Below are 19,950 nucleotides of genomic sequence, written 5' to 3' on the forward strand. Positions count from 1 at the left end.
GGGGTATGTGATGCCATTTGCGAAATGAACACGTTACTTTGGACTCGCATATCTTTGCCGTGTTCATGAAACGAAATGGGCCGCGCAATCGAATGGAAATGCATTCCGCAGACGTCGTTGCCATAGCCATGATAATAACCACATTCCAGCACATCGATCGCTATTTTCCGCGTGAGAGTCTCAAAATGCTGTAGAAATAGGCGCGTTTGTATCTCATCCACGTTCAGTGCTTAAATGTGGTTTCATAGATGCATATTGGTTGTGTATTCTTGGCAGAAAGCGTGGCTAGTTGGTCTTCAGATAGGGTGCACATAGTAGCAGCGCTAAACACCAGGTACTAAAGGCGAGAAGACAACACAAGCGCTAGTCGTCAACTGATGTTATTCTCAGAAAAACTGCGTATTTATAGGGAACGATCGGGCGCCAAAAAGTGTCAGTGGTCGAAGTGCTGATTGATGGCGCCTCCGGATTCAAGAAGTTCAGTGCCCTGGACGGAAGATAAAAATCAGGCTTACTTAAGCACGAATGCCCTTCCATATGCTTAAGAAAAGGTTCTAGTATCTCTCGCTCCGAATTTACAAATATTACACATGTCTGCTCAAACAATGGGTGGACACTTTATTTCGTTCACAACATTTGCAATGTGCCACCAAGTGTCCAGGACCTATATAGCCGCGGCAAGAGTCAGGCTTCATGAGGCGTATATTGATACATCGGATAATTTGGCCAACCTAACATTTCCTGCGTGATAACGTAATTCTATAGATCATATCCTGCAGGATATGAGGTCGTGGTAACAAAATAAGGCTTTCCATCTTCGAATATAGTTTCATCCTTCATAAAAACTTCAAGCCTATCATAGCTAAGGCTACGTTGCGGCAAATCCTGCGTTTTCGCCTCCTTCGCATTGACGAACAAACTGTTCACAGCTTTTATGCACAAAAGGTTGAGGCCTCCCTTCTGTCTCAATAGAGCGGCAAAAAGAAACCCCTAGACGCAAAAAAAAAACACTTTAGTGAAATTATAACAACGAAACTTCTCCTAATATCTCTACAGCGCGGTAATTGCGTAACATCCCGCGATTCCTGAAAGCGGAAGTCCATTGACAGCAGTATTCTCGCAGGCTTTCAAAGTTTAAAAACAGCACGATGGTATCAATGTCCCTGAAAGTACGATACACGTTAGGACAGCGATAGCTCGTCACTGGTGTTTTCTCAAGACGCCAATTCGCCTTCTTGACAAGGCATTCGCGTTTTACTCGAGCTGCACTTGTTGAAAACTGCCATTTCCACATGCGATGGGCAAAACAGTAGACTTACTCTTCTGAACCGGTCGTGCTGGGGAACAGGGCTCCCCCGCCGCCTTTCTTTCCCGGATTAAATACCCTTCTTTATGGGTTGCAGGCTTTATGCTCCCGATTATAGCCTAAGCAGGAAACGGCCCGTCGTCCCCATTCCTTGGGTAGTGGCCTATTGAACACTACCAACCCTGAAGCCTCTCTCCAACTTCTTCATTCGCATTCTCCTTTCCATTCCAACTTATCTACAGGCATGTTTTTACTACTCCTCTTTTAACCAACTTCGTATCTGCCGAGGTAAACGGTAAGAGAGCCTCGGCACATACGAAGTTGGTTAAAAGAGGAGTAGTAAAAACATGCATGTCTAATGCAGTAAATAAGTCATGCACATGACAACAAGTTTCAATAATCAGACTGATCACCTTTAGGAAGCGGGTTACCCGAGGTACCTCGCAGTAGCAGTAACAGAAAGCATGCAGACAAAGAAAAAGCACAAGATTGACAGATAAAAAGGAAGGTCCCAACAAAATTGAAGTAATGCCGTATATTCATAAGCTATCCCACGGCCTCAAAAAGATTGCAGAGAAATTTGGAGTTAGAGTTTGCATGTCAGCCCCAGAAAAGTTGTTCCGCATGTGTAAGGACACATGTCCCGATGAGCAGGAGAGGAACGTCTGGTCTGTACGGAACCAGAACCGCTTTGTAAATTGCACCGATAACGAGGTTTACAGGTTGCCACTTTCATGTTTCATGCTCTATACCTGACAGACAGGCCGGTGCCTGAATAAGCGACTCAGCGAGCACTACAGAAAGGTTAGAGGTGAGGTGCCAGGTAATTTGGCTCGTCACCGCCGTGGTGACAAGTGCGCTCCTAAGTTCGATGAGTGTTTAGTAGTTGGAAAAAATAGTGATCAAAAAACGAGGGAGATAATTGAAGCAGCGGCGATGGAAAAAGAGGCATTGGAAAATTGCGTTAGTCATCCTTCGGTGTCATTATCAAAAAAGGACTTAGCTTTCTTGGTTTCAAGGCAGCGGGCGATAGTGTGAAACGTGCTCTGATTGGTGGCTTGCATTGTGTTTTTTCTCATTCCTTGGACGCCATGAACTTGACAAGATAATCAGTGTTAGCAATCTGTACCTGTACCTAACGTGATCTTTATAAGGTTTTCCGCGCCAAATAAAGATCGCTCGGTGCAAGATCCGCGCTTGTGTTGTGTCCCTTCAATTTTGTGCGCTATGGATCCTCATCTTGCAAAGCGCCGTGCTAACTAAAGATGCAGCTCGGCGACAATGTTCTACCTCGCAGAGTGCTTCCACGTCATCGGTGACCGGTGAATCTCAACACCTGACGGCTCAGGAATGCCGCAATGCTAGCAGGCGAAGGCAACGCGCCGAGGAATCGCCAGAAAAACGCGCGCACCATTGCTAACGCAATTTACCCCGTTGAACCAGACCCAAACCACTGCCAATATATTTTTCGATACTGATACTCTGACACTTTAATCTTGTCCAAGGGATACCATATACATATAGAAAAAATTTAATGAACTATAGTATCGAAGATGGGATACTTCAAATGCCTGTCTGCAGCATGCGCAACGCAGGGTAAACAGAAAAAGGAGATAAAGATTTAGAAACTATACAAAGTGCGCAGCGCTTCAAGCTACTCAGAAATCTTGCGTGCTAATTTTTCATATCGGAGCACGTGGTCGTAATTCAGACAGGGGGATGCGGTATTGCTTTATGTCCCTCGATATCTTACGTTCTTCAGTAGCCCAATCCTGTTTCGTCCTTTCGAGCAGCACACACACTCTGCCCAATGTCCGAGGAGCCGGTCGAAAATTTCCGCCCGCGCTCAGTGCTTGAAAGATCTCAATAATGCATCCTATTTGGTCGCAGCCCAGCAGTTTGTCATGGAAAGGTTTCCCTTGGAAAACGTTTTATTGTTCAATACCTTCTCCGTCCGTCGAGTTGTAAACCTGAACTGTTCGTTAAATGCACCAGCTGCATTTGTTTCTTCACTGCGACTTGATAACGTGACCCATAATTCCTCTGCGGAGCCGCGTATAAGTGCAGCTGTGTGCAAACACGGCTCGGCCCGCTAACTTGGTCTCCAGGGGGAGCGGGTCGTCAGTATGGGAGGAAAGTTAAATTTTACAGTGCGTCATGACCTTAGGCTCAAGTTTCCTTAGTTGAAATCTGTCACCACCGCCGCATGTTTGTTTCTTCACTATTTTGTCGCGTATTTTTTTTTTGCTGAAATATTTCTATTGATTCAAGCGCTTTCAATAAAACACAACACTTAGATCCAGAACTGATAAAAATCAGTGATCAAGTCCCAAAAAACCAAGTGTACTTAAGAAAAGCTCAAAGGAGGCAGGAGAACGTAGAGTTGAACTCTAAACAATTAAGAATGTCAAAACAAAGCCCGAGAAGAGAACAGTCCCGCGCACAGCTTTTCTTCATTTTCTCTCTATCGGTATGTCTCTATTATACCCCTGTCACACGGACACATTCGATCCTCATTGAGTCAATGCTCATCGAACTCAATGCAGATCGACGGTTGTCACACGGCCACTTTCAAGCGCAATCGAGCTCGATCCTGCTTGACTCGATGCCTGCCCCTCAAGAGTGCTTGAGGTTCCAAGCACAATCGAAAGCACTCTCGCTCTCACGAAGCTATAAATATAAACACTAGTTAACAAAAAAAACTACAACTGTTGTTGTAATTGATTAAAATGCAAGACAGAACATTTTCAGGCACTATGCCTGCTTATATGCAAACATATTTATATGTAATCTCGGCACCACACTCCAAGCTTCGCCGTCAGTGTAAACAACAAAGATGGCGTCCTACAGCTCGTCGACGTAACGTCGACGCGCACACTGTGGAGCGAGCGCAAGACAGCCGCTCTCATCGACTGCTGGCTAGACCGCCTAGATAATTTGCGGCACCAGAAGAGAAACGCCGTAGTCTACGCAGAAATCGCGGAGGCGTTCCGGACCCTCGGGTTCCATCGCACAACAGCAGACATGACAGCAGAGGCACAGAGGTGCGTCGCACGTCTGGCTACGGATTTGGCTGCCACTGCCCCCGACTGCACAGTGTTGCCGGACATCACTTTGTTATGGCTGTTGGAGAAACATTTGGCGCCACCTAACGCACATGACGGAAACTTTTCAAGGAGCATTGAAAATGCCCGTGTAGCACCGGATGTTTCGAGCGTGCTCGAAAATCTCGATGCAGATCGAGTTCAATGAGCATCGAAAGTGTCCGTGTGTATACAATCACCTCCACTTCACGATGCTGATGGTATCGCGGTTTTAAACCACAGTGATCACAGCAAATGTGTCACTGCATGAACCAGCGGTAGATCTCCCACGAAAAGAGGGCATCTAGCGTTTGCATGGCTTTGTATAGCTCTATTCAACGCGATGTGCAATGAAGTTGTTGTGCGCCGCAGATGCTTCTACAAAAATGGAGACAACACAGCATCGTATGTCCTATCGAAACGTACATTCGTTTATTGACGACGATATCACAATTGGCTCAAGACACTGCTAACACAACAAAACAAAACGATTTACAGAGCTGTCACGAGCTTTTTACTATGAAAAATAGCGCAGCTAAAAATAACGCGCCATCCTTGCCTGCTGAGCGCTGCCGAATTAACAGGCTTGCAAGCAAATCAAGAATTTTTTCATATCAGCTTCAACTTAAATTGGTGTGTTCTCGTAGTACTGCCGCTGTCCCGGGTTAAATTCCCACCCGGAGGCGCGCAGCTCGATCAGTTCCAGCAAATCCCTGCGCGTGGTGGCCGACAGGACGGGCTCAAGGAACGCCTCCCGCATCCGCCGCACCAAGGTCTGCATCAGGTGGGGAGCGTCACGCTTGATGGCCTTCTCGGTGCTTGTCAGAACCGACAGCAAACACGCAATCTGTGAGAAAGTAAACAGCAGTGGTTAGTGGTAAGCACGGGAGGGCAACATTGAGGACGATATCGCATGACTCTTAGTGCCCTCACTGCTAAGACCAGCTTAGCAGGGCGGAATCACTTCGGATAACAACAAAAGCCACCAAATATAGCGCAGTGACTAACAGAGGCTTGTGCTGCTTTGCAGAAAGCGACCAGCAAAGTTTTGAATTTATACACACAGGAGAACCTCATAGCTGAGTTCCTTATAGATGAACAACAGTAAGGACGCATAAAGGCACTGTTATCTTGTCGTTGATACTTTGCTAGATTATACAATTTCCATTTATCTTATTTATTTACACAGAATACTGCAGACCCTAAGATGGGTCCAAGCAGGAGGGGCAAATCCACAAAAAATAAAAAAGAGGCGCGACAGATTACATACCACAAAACTAACATAACAGTAATAGAACATAGTAAAAAACAAGGAAAAAAACAAATCAGCAATTATCAATAAGTAGTTTTGTTAATGGCATCGATGCTGTTCACAACCTCAGGCGGGATTTCATTTCATTGAGTTATTGTGTCAGGAAAAAATGAGCATTTAAAAGCGTTGATTCTAGGGCTGTAAGATGTTAGTGACTCCGTGTGACGATGTCGTGTTAGTCGCGTTGTGATCGGTTTAAGAAATAAATCTGGGCTCATGGAGAGTTTGTTATTTTTGAGTAGAAAAAGAAATTTCAATCGTTGAATTTTTCTTCGCGTTCGCAATGTCTGTATGTTGTTTTCTGCCATAACAATGGTTGGAGTGTCAGTAGAACGATATTTATTAAAGACGAATCTAACACACTTTCGCTGGATCATTTCCAGTGCCTCAATGTTATGTTTTGTGTAAGGGTCCAAGACGGTGCATGCGTACTCAAGTTTCGGTCTGATGATGGATGTGTAGGCTAGAAGCTTTGCACTAGAAGGAGCACCTTTTAATCTATGCCTAAGAAAGCAAAGTTTCTGAAAGGATGACGTCCATATTTTGGTTATATGTTTGTTCCAGCTAAGTTTATTGGTTTTACTAACACCTTAGTATTTGTATTCGTTAACTTCCTCAAGCGGATGATTTGAAAGGGCATACGGAAATGATAGGCTACGAAATGATAAGCCTGGGTTGCAAAAATATAGAAAATGGGATAACAACAACCATTTAGTACTGATAATAGAGCATTAACAGGAAATGCTGCTTACCCTTTTAGCTTTTCTGAGAGGTGGCTGTTGAACAAGATTTTGCTGCTTGTCTTCACATCGATTGCAACAATAATTTTCAGGGCATCATCTGCGTTCAAGGCACTCACGAAAGCCTGAAAATAAATGATATATTGTAAGGAAGACTAAGAAACATACTGTAAGGAAATAAGCTGCTTTTTTCAAGCAGCTAATTTGTGGGACAAATTAAGAGCACATATTTAAGAGCACTGAAATAAAAGGCCTCCGATTTGAACTGCCAGTTATCCTGAGCGAAAAAAAAACGTATTTAAATTTGTTAAACCAGAACGCAAGGTCTATAAGCGTAACAACGTTTCTTGCTCAGCTGCCATCCCTCCAATCTACTCAGCTCTATTCGAGCGAGAGCAGAAGGGCCAAAAGCCTAAAATAACAGCGAGGAAATGATGGCTGTTTATGCCCTATGTGGTTGCGTGGGCACAAACGGCCAAGAGCGTGGTGCGCGGCAGGGAGTGCGGGCCTTGGCGCAAGTAGACCCCAGTTCAACTTCCTAGTACCCTACACAGCACAATTGCAAAGTGCGTCGACAGGTACCGGCTGAGCTAGCGCCCTTTCGCTGATGCATTACGACAAATTTTTACATTTCTGATTTTTGTACACATTTCAGGGGGGCATGCCGTCCTTTAGAAACCTGCGGGGAGTGTAAGGAGAGCAGCCAGGTCATGGCGACGTACCTGAGCACAAGTGCTGCGGCATGATTTGCACTATTCATTCAAAGACTGTCCACTGCCAAAACTTGAAAGGACGACCGGTGCTAGTAGAAACAATTCATTACGGCGACTAAATTACCCGCTCGGCTGCGTTTGCAGCATTTTGATGCTCACGAGATGGGCAAAGTTCAATGTGCCACGATTCGATGGAGGTGAAACAAAACGCGCCAGTGTGCTGTGAGATATCAGTGCACGCTTGAGATCTAAAGGTAGGTCTTTCACTCCCCTGCTGCGCTTGCCTTCCCTTAGAATCCACTTGTAGCAGTAGCCGCGGCCTCACGCGGTAGGAGCAGTACCAGCCGCCGATGAAGATGACGCCGAACTTCCGCCGAATGGAGCTCGACTCTCGTGCCAGCGGCACGCGCCTCTCTTCTGCACGCCAACTTACATTCTAACGCTCCGGCCAGTAACTCAATCACTTCGTTCATCGTGCCGGCCTCACACGTTTCGTGTGCAACAAACTGGTGACCCGGACGTACATTGGAACACCCTCTCTCACCATTGCCAACCAACGCCGACGACAACGCCTCCGCCTTGCCCGGTGACGGACCCTCCAGCGCCGTCTCTGCGCTGTCCCTTCGCCTTCCCCCGTTCTCGGCAGCCGATCCTCAGCTCTAGATCGCTTAGGTTAACAGCCAGTTCACTATTGGCCGCATCACCAGCCAGGCACACAAGTTTCATCACGTCGCTGCGTCGTTACCACTTGAGATTGACGCCGAGGTCCGCGACCTCCTCATAACTCCGCGCGCCTGGGCCCCGTTTGACACGTTGGCTGCTGAGCTCATCAAGCGAACAGCCGTCTCGGAACATCGCCGCCTCCAGCAGCTCATCTCCTCCGAAGAAATGGGAGACCGCAAGCCAATACAGTTGCTGCGGCGGCTCCAGCAGCTCCTGGGCGACAAGGCTACTACTTTCGACCAAGCTTTCCTTCGTGAGTTTTTCCTTCAGCGCTTGCCGCCGTCGGTTCGCATGGTGCTGTGCCCGCCCAGGGGTTCTCCTTGGAGAAGCTTGCTGAGCTGGCGGACTCCGTCATAGAAGTTTCCTACTCCGCAAAATCTCTCTGCGCAGTCTCGCAGCCCCCCACACCACCATCATCTCTTCCCTCCTGCGTGGCCCTTCAGACCTTCCGTGACGACTTCCGAGCCCAGATCACGCGACTCTCCGACCAAATCGCCGCACTGTCGACTTCCCGTTCTCGCTCGCCTTCCTGTCGCCAGACTTCACCTCGCCGACGCAGTGCTACCCTACCTCTTCAAGGCAGCGAGTGCTGGTATCACTGCACCTTTGGTGAAGCAACGCGTCGGTGTACCCATCCCTTTCGCTTCCAGGTAAACATCCCACGACACCATTAGAAGCAGCAAGTGGTGCCACCCCAGAGACCAGCCGCTTATTCTTCATTCGCGACCACAACTCGGGCCTCCGTTTTCTCGTCGACACTGGTGCCGATGTGAGCGTCCTGCTTTGCAGCTTTACATCATCACCTTCTTTTCGTACTGGCCCATCACTCCAAGCCGCAAACCTCACCCCCATCGCTACGTACGGCGAACATGCTCTTACATTCAATTTGGGCCTCCGACGTGTGTTCCCATGGGTTTTCCTTGTCGCAGAAGTACGCTACCCAATCCTAGGAGCTGATTTCCTGCATCACTATAATCTGCTCGTCAACATGCACAGCAAGTGTCTCGTAGATGCCGTGACGAACCTCTCGGTTCATGGCCACCGTATTCGAGAACCGCTTGCCAGTATACCCAGCCCGCGCTAGTCCGCCTACGTGATCCTCCTGGATGAATACCATTCTCTACTCCGTCCCTCCAACTTTTTCTGCCCGTCAAACACCCGGTCACGCATCACATTGTGACCACTGGCCCTCCAACACACGCTCGAGCCTGTCGCCTTGCTCCAGACCGTTTACAGATCGCCCGCAATGATTTTGTAACATGCTGGAGCTCGGCATTCTCCGACCTTCATCTAGACCATGGGCGCCCCCTCTTCACATGGTAGCAAAGAAATCCCCAGGGGACTGGCAGCCCTGTGGCGATTACCGCTCCCTCAACAGCGCCACCGTTCCGGACCGGTATTCCATACCTCACATCGCCGATTTCACCTCCGCACTGCATGGCGTCACAATTTTCTCATAAATCGATCTCGTCAAGGCCTACCACCAAATCCTTGTCGAACCATCCGATGTACCCAAAACTGCAATCTTTACACCATTCGGCCTCTTCGAATACCTCCGCATGACATTTGGCCTGGTTCGCATGAAATTTGACCCACTGGTTCTCCGTGAAATTCTACTCCCTTCGTGCCCCGTCCACATCATCTGCGACACTTCGGCCGGGACTCCGCGCCCTTTGGTCCCCTCTGCCTTTCGTCGTCTTGTTTTCGACGCCCTCCACGGCCTGTCCCATCCCGGAACCGCGCCACCCAGCATCTTCTCACAAAACGTTACGTCTGGCCCGGCATCAACAAGGACATGCGCGCCTGGGTCTGTGCCTGCCTGGCTTGCCAGCAGTCTAAAACAAAGCGACACACGACCTCTCCTTTCGACTAGTTCCCTCCGCCGTCCGCCCGTTTTGACAACGTCCACATCGATATCTTGGGTCCCTGGCCACCTTCCGCTGGACGCACATATTTCCTTACTTGCATCGATCGGTTTACTCGCTGGCCCGAAGCGTTCCCTCTGCCTGACACCACCAGTGACACCACCGCCAGGACATTCGTCGCCATGTGGGTCTCCCGGGGTTCCCTCCACCATCACCACCGACCGTGGCGCCCAGTTTGAATCTTCCCTTTTTAATAACCTTATGAATTTACTTGGCACTTCCCGAATCAGAACTACTGCTTACCATCCCATCGCCAACGGCATGATCGAACGTTTCCATCGTTCGCTCAAAACATCCCTCAAAGCCCAACTCCACACTACCCACTGGACTGCATCCCTGCCACTGGTTCTGCTCAGCCTCCGAGATACACTAAACCAAGATCTTCGTTGCACTCCGACAGAACTTGTCTTCGCCTCGCCCCTGCGTCTTCCTGGTGAATTTTTCGAATCCACCGATTCGTCCACAAGTCCCGACCCTACTGATAACGTGACGCAGTTCCGCCGTTTTTGCCGTCATCTCCGAGCGCTACACCTCCGACGCCAGTCTCGGCCACCTTCATACGTTCCATCCAAACTAGCGACTTGGACCCACGTCTTTGTTCGCCGAGACTGTCCGCAAGCCGCTTCAGCGCCCCTACGACGGCCCTTTCCGTGTACTCGAAAAAACACCGAAGTTCTTCGTCGTGCACCTTCATGGGCGCACTGACACCATTTCCATCGACCGCTTGGAGCCAGCTTTCACAAAAGACGCCCCGTCCACCTGCCCTCCTCCGGCATCTTTCCTTGCTACCTCTCAGCAGCGGAAGGTATCGTTCCGGCTCCCAGCTTCACCGGACTCCTTCACTAGCGCGGGGGGGGGGGGGGGCTACTGTAGCAGTAGCAGCTGCCTCACGCGGCAGAAGCAGTACCGGCCGCCGATGAAGATGACGCCGAAGTTCCGGCGAATGGAGCTCGACTCCCGTGCCGGCAGCACGCGCCTCTCTTCGGCCCGTCATCTTACATTCTAACACTCCGGCCAGTAAATCAATCACTTCCTTCATCGTGCCGGCCTCATACTTTTCGGGTGTAACACACTCCATTACCCATAAGGACCGGCAGTTATCTGGCTTTCGCACTACACGCCCTGTCCAAGAGCACTTCTGCTTGATTTCCATTAGGACATCATTAATTAGTGTTTGTTTAGTACATTAAAATCTAATACACCCAGATTAAAACTACCAGAAGCCTTTTTGTAAAGCATGCTCGACCATAGACAATATTCACACTATCCATCAGGTGATCGAGAAATGTGCAGAATATAACAGAGGGTGTTTCATCTAAGGCATCACATTTTTTAAAGTAGGCTTTCAGTTAAACTTCCTTAATGAATGGTTATATTAATGATCGGTCGCTGAAGGTGGCTCAGCGAGGCCAATCCGGCTCGCACAGGCTCCACCAGTGGCTGCCTGCCGTAGCAGGGCAGGTGGTTTTTTCGGCACAGCATTGTGGGCGGCGCAGCCGATATTGAGTAATATATGCATATAAGTTTTTAGAATTTTGAAAACTCCGTTATCGTCGGCGCTGTGGCTCAGCAAATTTTGGCCACTTCAACGAGTTACGGACTCGGAAGAGAGTGTCTCGAAAGCGCCTGTCGCGATGTAGGCAGACTTTCGTGAGCCACAGCGCCGAGGGCAACCGCGTTTCCGAAAGTCTAAGAAAACTGGTATGGATGTTAAATACGGTGGGCTACACGCCTCTCAGTTGTTTCAACCAGCCTGCTAGTTAGCATGACTTGCATTCCGATGTGTTGCATCACTCACCCTTTATATAGCCTTCGCTGATTGCGAGAAAGCATTGGACTCGGTGGAAATATGAGCAGTCATGCAAGCATTGATTGCTTCAACAGGGTGTACAAATATATGAAACGACTAGACATCTAACGACTGCACAGCTACCATAGTCCTCTCTATAGTCACCAGAGAAGTTCCGATAAGGAAGTGTGCTAGGCGTGGAGACAAGATCTCGCCATTGCTGCTCACCGTCTTAATACAGGAGGTACTCCGATCACTGGCTTGGTAAAAGCTGGGTGTAGAGTTAATGAAGAATGCGTTAGTATTCGCGACCTTGTAACTGATTGGTTTAATTTTGCAAGTTTTGGACGTCTCCCTTCATATGAATTAAGATGTTCGCGGTCTTCAACGCTTCAGGTACGCTAAAGCACTCCATGCCCAGGGTGGCTAACATCTTTAGCACGATCTCCTCTGCGGCCTTCAACCGATCAGCTGTTACCTGATCCTCGCCAGGTGATTTCCTTTTTTGAATTTCTTTTAAGACCTTCTCTAATTCCTCCTCCTCTACTGGCAAGATGTCCCATTACTGTTCGCTACTGCCCATCTCATTATGTTCTCATTGCACTGACTACTGTAGACCAGTCAAGAACTCTTCGGCTACCTTTTTTGTTCATACTGATGATGACATTGGCCGCGTCTGTTAACGCGTACACCTGGTTTTACCCATGCTTAGTTTACTCTACGGTCTTTAAGCTACCTCGAATCTTTGGCTCATTCCCCGTTGTCGTTGGAGAACCCTCGCAGCGCCGCCCTTTCTACTCCGAACCCCTCCTCCCCTTCTTCTCTTCTCTTTTTCTCTTTCTTACTTTTCTCCCCTCCTTTCTCTTTTCTTCTTTTACGGCTGTTCCGCTCTTCGGTCTATTCCTCTGGCGAGGACTCGAGAGGGCCGGCTGGCCATTTTCACAAGCGTGTGTCTCATTCGGCGCTATTTTTTGTGCCCTTTACGGCATTTTCCGCACGTGGCCTGCCTCCGCGCCCCGCCGCCGCGGGTTTTTGCGGTTCTGTCGTGCAAAACCGCGATTCTGCGCGTCTTCTGCACCAGGCGGTCCCTGTTCTTTTATATTTTCAAGTTGTATGAGTTAATTTATTTATATTTTGGTTTCTTTTCGTATTTGAATTTGTTTATTTGTTTTATTTCACTCATGAAACCCGTGCGTTCACCAGATGTGCCTTTTCTTTTATATTTTTTGCGTTTTATGATTTATTTCTTTATATTTTTGTTTCTTTTCATATTTCCATTTGTTTTGTTTTACTTATGAAACGCGTACGTTCACTAGATGTGCCTTTTCTTTTATATTTTTCGTATTTTACGATTTTATTTCTTTATATTTTTGTTTATTTTCATATTTGCATTTTTTATTTGTTTTACTTCACTCATGAAACTCGTGCGTTCACTAGATGTGCCTTTATTCATGCTCAAACTGTGAGCCTTCGTGGCGCAATGGCGGCGACTACCCTGGAAGTGCCAAAGGCCCTGGTTGGATTCCCAGTCTCAATAAGGTTTTAAGGCGGAAGCCTTTACTGTCTCAAACTGTCGTTAGCAGCCGTGTCGGCAGCCTTGTCGGCAGATGTAGCGACAGCTTTGTCGGCAGATGTGTCCGCGTTTTGACGGGTGTCCACCGCTGCCTGGCAGCGCTATAACACGCTGTCACGTTCCACTCCTAAAGGTGAAGCTTAAGCGTCATTAATTATCAGTCAATTAGTATTCGGTGATTAATCGGTAATTAGGCACTAATTCGCAATTTGATATTACTTCGTCATCAATTATGTGTGACGTCATCCGTTGGACGACACCAGTGTCACATAGGCAAAGTGCTGCGGAAAGCGCGTTCGCCTCTACGCACTTTAGACAGTCAAAGTGCCCGTGAATTTTTTTTTTCTTCGCCGAAACTCGAACACACTTGCTAACATTCCTTGCTCACGACAGTATGAGGCATTAAAGGCTTTCGCCTTAATAAAGCGATTCTGCTCGTATTTTCTTTCACAGCTCTTCTGCTTCAGACGAGCTTCTAGGGCGGCCGGCTCGCCATTTTCGCGTTGCCCTTTGAGCCATCTGTGTGGCCGGCGCGTTCGTCGCGCCAGGAAGGCTTGCGCACTTACTAAAAGGGCGATTCAGAAGACGGTCCGTTCGCCCGCGGACCGCGCAGTACGTGTTCATGCTTCACCACATTGAGAGGCGGGCTGTCGGCCCGCGGCCTGGTCAGCGCGCCTCTCAATGTGCTGACGCATGAACACGTAGTGCGCAGGCCGCGGGCGAACGGACCGTCGTCAACGCCAACGAGCAATGAGCTGCTTTTTCTTTTTTGCAGCAGCAGCAGTCAGTTTCTTTTTTTCCTAGTGAAACACGTTCGATTACCTTATCGCTACCTCCAGAGCAAGAGGGAGACAACGGAGATAACGATGCAGTTTACAAGGGCAGCGCCAGCTTCTGCCAAAAATAGCTGCCGGATTTGTCTCCATGGAGACTTTCCTGGCGCTGAATCGGAATTTGACGGCCACTTTTCTTTCACAGCATAGCATGGTCTCCTGAAATGCTTCTAGCTGGTTGCTTTCTCCGCAAATCATTGTAAGGCGAGTGCGTCGGTGGCCAATGCTCGTCACATGCCACGGTTCTAGTGCCGGGGCACCAGGGGTGCCCCGTCAGAGACGGTATCAAGATGAGTTACGATGCAGGGATAAAGGGACTAACTGAAGTTTATGTACAGATATTTACATCACATACAAATTTAGGCACTGGAGACAAATTAAGCAGCACAAAGACAAACAACAAAAAGGTGGAACTGGCTAACACTAGGGGAGGCCCCTACTAGGCGTAGCCGAAGATGCATAGCACCTGACCTTAGCCCAGAACCCTTTTCCCGGCTCCGGGGATCGGTTTTAAACCCCTAAAGGCCCGGCCCACATTTGGCTGCTTGCAATCATGTTGCACACTTAACATGATTGGATCTTCAAGGGCATGGCCAGCCCTCCGGCTTCTATGAGGTAAACCACCCTCTCCATATCCAAATAAAAGTAAAAACAAACACAAACGCTCAGTCATGCCAGCACGTGCGGGGTAGAACATTCTCTCCCTCGCAAAATAAAAGTAAAAACAAACATAAAACACACTCGTGCGAGCACGTGCCGTCGGTTTCCCCGATGACCCCCGACGTTGGCGTCGTCTCGGAATTGGGGATTATCGGGCTTAAGCGGGCAGTTACCGCTGTAACTGCCACTGCGAGCTTGCACCTGCGTTCAAAGGCGACTTAGCCTTCCCAAGGCTGTTTATTCGGCGCCTCACCGATACCCGGTCAGTAGCGTCACCCAACTCGGGCCTTCGCTGCTCCTGGCTTCCCGCGCTGTCGCCGGCTATTCCTTATCTCTATTGCCCCTCTCGTCAACGGCGCCCTGACGCCGTTCCGTCCGGCAGTGCTTAATCCTCAGGAAATCTGCAGACTTTTCGAACGATACGTTCGTCGCGAGTTTGCGCCTCGGCTGGTGCCCGTTAAGACGAGGGGATTAAGACAAGGGGGGGTGTCGACGTGTGGCGACTCTTCAGTCCCATAGTTGTCACCGCTCTTTTGCCCAGCTAGTGCGAATTGGCACCGCGGGGCGATGGACACCAGAGCGGCCCGGCGCCCTCGTGCGCTTGCATCTTTCCAAGAAATGTCATTCTTCGCTTCGAGCGCACCCCAGCGTCCCGTCCCGTCGCGGAGGGGGTGTCCATTGAGGACGGCAGCGCAGGGGTGCTGAGAAACAATGACCGGCCCCAATGACCTCGCATGCACTACCGATACCTTACAGTTCCCTCTACGTAGAGGCACAGCCTGGCATTGCTGCCTGGCATTCGTATTCCTAGGACCTGACTTCATGAAATAAAACATAATCATCGGCAAAAAGCCTGATTTGCACTGGTTCACTATTTACATCCACAATGTCATTGATGTAGACCAAACACAGTAATGGTCCAAGCACACTTCCTTGCGGCACGCCAGAAGTGACCGGAAGGTAATTGAAACAATGGGCATCAATACTGACGAACTGGGGCTTACTGACGAATAAGAGCTTACTGATAGCACGATTTTCCCATCAGAAGATGCGAGCGAGCCGCGTTGCTTTCACCAATGCACCATTCATTATGGCGCTGAGGGCACCATCTTGAATCAAACAGATACATTCGTCTTGATTAGCTTTCGCAGTAATGATTAAGGTTGCCTACATCTGCAGATCATCCGAGGTTTACTGTAAGGATCCAGAAGCGAAAGGTGCATTTCTGTGGCCGGCTTCTTCAAGAGTAGGCACTTGAATGTGATACGAGCCCTAACGTACTAAGGTAATCTCTGGTGTGCTATTTAGGGCGTAACTTCTTCACCGAAGGCACACGTGCGGCACATAGGACGCAGGCGCGTTCCATGGTTTTCACTGTTGCTTCTGCTCTGTATGCCATTTGTCCGCTTTGTTTTGAAGACCTCTCTGAGGAGTACGGACCGGATCGCGTTCTGAGCGCTCGCAGTGCCGCCGAAAATCGGTGCTGACCGTCACATTAATTTCTGTGCACCTATTTCCGTGATTGGACCAAATTATTTTATCCGAACCCTGCAACTTCCTTGAGAGCAATGGGTTCCTCACAATTCTAGCTTGTCACATTTTTAGACACCCTTAAGACTCGTTTGATTCCTACGCAGCGCAGTAATAATTTGGAACTGCTAGGTTTCACGTATCCTGCTTGAGGACACAGGTGGTTAATAATGGCTGTGAGAAGCCGTACAAATATATGCTCATAGAGTTTACCTCTTGTGCGTTGTCCAGCGAAGGCGACTGCAGAATGTTGTGGCAGCAGTCGCACAGCAGCTGGGCCAGGAACAGCGTGCTGCTCCCCATGTCTCCTTCTCCGCTGCGACGCCGCAGTCCCAGCAGGAGCACCGCCAAGCAGGACACGAAAGCCGTCCAGCTGCGCGGCACCCGCTCGGGCCCGTTCCGCGGCTGAAGCAGCTGGTCCCGCCTGTCGAACCACTCGGCGCAGGTGCCCAGAAGCATCTCCAGAAACTTCTCGCCGCTTTCTTTCTACGGGTGCCAGGATAATGCGCAAAAAGGAAATTACATTCATTGCTTGAGTACGATGAGTATACATTTGTATTACACTGCCAACCCGGTCCGGCTTTGTTTATAGTGCATTTAGTATGCTTGAAATTGCACATAACTAACAATGATAAAGGCACGGACGCCCGAAAGCCAGTTTCAAGCTGCGCATGTTGAAATCAAGTGATACCATGAATTGAATTCAGGAAATCTGGCTCAGGAGTCCTAGGTTTATTACGGCCAGCAACGAGCAGACGAAACGCCACAAATATGGAGCCCGAGTGGTCTCCTCTTCATCTTTACCGGTGATCGATAAAGCGTGCTTTTGTTTGGTGCAGTTGTTAATAGATTAAGCGCACTCTAAATAATAAGACAGAAGTAACGAGAGCAGAGCAGTAGTCAAAATATGAATTCTGCTACGGACGGCAAGGACACCAAGTACAAACGTCATGGGTAAAGACAATCATACAGGTACCTCGTAATCTGACGTATTCTCAACAGCATTATACCTTGCTATGTGCAGTTGTAAGGATAGCGCAAGAAAGTCGACCAGAATACGAACTGCATCGGTCACACGGCACGAAGAATCAACAGGAAAGAAAAGCCGGCTTACCGCGATTAGGAAGGTGCACAGTTGAAAAGCTGGCTTGTCATTCTGAGTGCCCTGTGTGGCTCTTAGACATAGAGCCTTAACCAGCTCCGTCAGCTGCTGGGTGGAAAGGGCGTTCAGATCTGCGCGCAAATAAACGTCTAAGGAACCAAGCGGAATAAAGCCGGAACACTCGTTTGCCCACTCGCTCTCGCCGACATAAGCTGCTGTCGCATCGAAATCATAAGCGCTGTAGCAGCCACGCTTTAAGCACGGGCGCTAAGACATGGCATGCATTAAGCACAACAAAGGCATCTCCCTCTAATTTTCTAATGCGGCAGTTATAGCAGTCCATGGAAGCAAGTATCGTGATCTACGATCCCCACCTGCCTTTGCCAAGCTCCCTGGAATTCCACCCTTCCCAGGAAACCGGCCTCCAACTCTATCAGAGAAGTTTTTTCCGGATAGGATTATAGTACGTTGGACCTAAGTAAACTAGGCCCTAGCGTTTGCTACTCGCTGCGCTCTCCTAAAACCAAACTTCTAAGGCTATGCGAACAGATTTAAATGTTCAAAATGGTGCCCTTGATGTGGGCTCACGGGAGGTGAGCTCCACTCCAGGCTGGATGAACGCGGCCGAACGCTTTCTCACCTTGCAGCGCCTTCTTGATGAGGCCCTGGGCGTTCGAGGGGGCACTCCCGGACTCCGGCTCATCGCGTAAGGCACGTTTGAGCTGCCGAAGTGGAGGACAGCTCCGCAAATCTTTCGTAGACCACGCCATCGAATAGAATACCTTGAAGAAGACAGCAGAGCACTACATTAAGAAACGACTGGCAGATCCGGTGTGTGCGGGATGTCATGCCACTTTGTCATGTCATGCGTTCAATCTCTTTAAACCCCAGTGCTGTCAATAAACAGCCCCGCTGCTTCTAACTGCAGGCCGAAGCCCTTTGCAGAGAAGTGTCACTGTACAGAGGTTTCCACCTCCTCTCCACATGCTCCGCATAACGTGTCCTTGTCGTGGCAGCTGACTAATAATGTTTTAGTCCGCAAAACTCTTGTCCTGGCCACGAAGAAGAAAGGTCTTACCCTACAGTTGTCATACATATTAAGACGGAAGCCTTTAATGCCTCATCGTTGTAAGCGGGAGTTGTCGACAGAAATGCCGCGCTTTTCAATAGGTCAAAACGGTCATGACGTGACAGTGCGTGAATTTCAGACAGGCGTATTGTACTTTGGCTAGTAACCATGCAACCAATTAAAGGGATCGTATAGTGATGCTCCAAGTATGTAGGAAAGAGTGAAGTTCATTGCTTAATTACCCAATTAACCTAATTAACCTTTCTAGTCAGGCCAGATAAATAAATAAAACCGAGTAGGAAATTGGTCGAGTGCGGGAATCGAACCCCGGTCTCCTGAGAGCAAGACGAGCATGCTAACCACTCCGCCATGCAAGCTCAATGGTCCACATTGAACAAAGGCGCGTCTAGTGAATACGGTGTCTTTGTTCATTCCCTTCTTCCTCCCGTCCCTTTAAGGCGAGGTTCAGGTGTCCCCCGAGGTATGCGAGACAGACACATTTCCCTTCCTCAAAAACCAATTTACCGACGAGCAAGGCGTAGAACCAAACGGGCGAGTTCGTTCTATGGACTCCTTTGGAAGCGTTGCAAGACGCTGTCGCGTTTAGCTCTTAGAGCCGAAGGTTAACTTCTTAACACATCAGTTACACAAGCAGCAACAACGCGCTTTAGGATTTCGCCTCACCGCATTTTAGGTCAGCAAAGTGCCCTCTGAATTTTTTTACTTTCCGCGCTTACGTACGCACACGACGTGGTACCGGGGATTGTGCAGCAATCCACATTGCTGCGACGGTGTTTAAGGTAGTGAGTTTTTTCTGGCATCCACCTGAGCATACCCGTAAAAAAAAAACGCCCCCATAATCCTCAAAAAAACTGAATTAAAGATACGTCACCAAGACCAGTCTTCCATGGATTCCTTCAACAATCACACAAACTTGTAATGCTAAGAACAGGTAATCGCGGCCCGATATTGCAAATGAATTTCTTTACTCTGGCCCTTTGTACGACCGACCTTCGGCATATACTGGGTCAATTACCTGTTCTGCTGAGGGCTTTACCGTTTCTTTCATACAGCCCCCCCCCCCCCCCGCTGCTTTTTTATATTAATTTCATCCTAAGCTATATTGACGTCATAGCTTATAGGGGCCCAAAACACGAAGGGGCCCCCTCTCCAAACTGTATTCCCCCGTTTCTGTTTGTATGCGGACTTCGTCCTGCTCCGCTGGTCAGAAGCTTTATCCCTGAAATTTTATTCTACCCAAACTTGTGCCTAGCATCCCGCAGCACACCGTCCGTGCCTCTTGATCATCATCAAGAACGCCGATACCGTTCTGCTAGCTACGGTGATGCTTAATTAAAGCTGCGCAGATTATTCCGTGTAATCCTCTCTAGAAAACACCATGCCTAGACACAAAAAATCAAATTGACGCTGTGCATCCCACCACACATCACACCCCCCCTCCACCTCACCGGGTCTTCCTCCTCAGAGTGAAAAAAAACTATGACTCTCCCGCAACCAAGAGTAGAGTAAGCATGAAATGTTTACAGGCATAACACGAAGCGTACGCGGACACGACGAGACGCAGGCCTGAC

The 19,950-nt window shown here is 48.9% G+C and overlaps 1 protein-coding gene across 3 annotated transcripts in view; it reads right to left on the bottom strand.

The window, feature by feature from the left end:
• LOC149370381 (MIF4G domain-containing protein-like) overlaps positions 1–17,412 on the bottom strand; it is a 48,123-nt gene extending 30,711 nt beyond the window's left edge. The window contains exons 1-4 of one of the 3 annotated variants that reach the window (XM_089583230.1): positions 17,302–17,412; positions 16,401–16,673; positions 6,454–6,566; positions 5,075–5,236 (exon numbers count right to left, since the gene is read on the bottom strand). In XM_089583230.1, the coding sequence (XP_089439356.1) occupies positions 5,212–5,236; positions 6,454–6,566; positions 16,401–16,646 (384 nt within the window). In that variant the 5' untranslated portion in view covers positions 16,647–16,673; positions 17,302–17,412 and the 3' untranslated portion in view covers positions 5,075–5,211. Of the gene's footprint in view, positions 1–4,803; positions 5,237–6,453; positions 6,567–16,400; positions 16,674–17,301 lie in introns of those variants that run through there. The other 2 variants (XM_089583238.1, XM_089583247.1) reach the window with 2 other exon arrangements.
• Positions 17,413–19,950: the final 2,538 nt, after the last annotated feature.

The sequence above is a fragment of the Amblyomma mixtum genome, chromosome 1 (genome assembly GCF_055824585.1).
Source record: "Amblyomma mixtum isolate Tamu chromosome 1, ASM5582458v1, whole genome shotgun sequence".
Lineage (NCBI taxonomy): Eukaryota > Metazoa > Arthropoda > Arachnida > Ixodida > Ixodidae > Amblyomma > Amblyomma mixtum.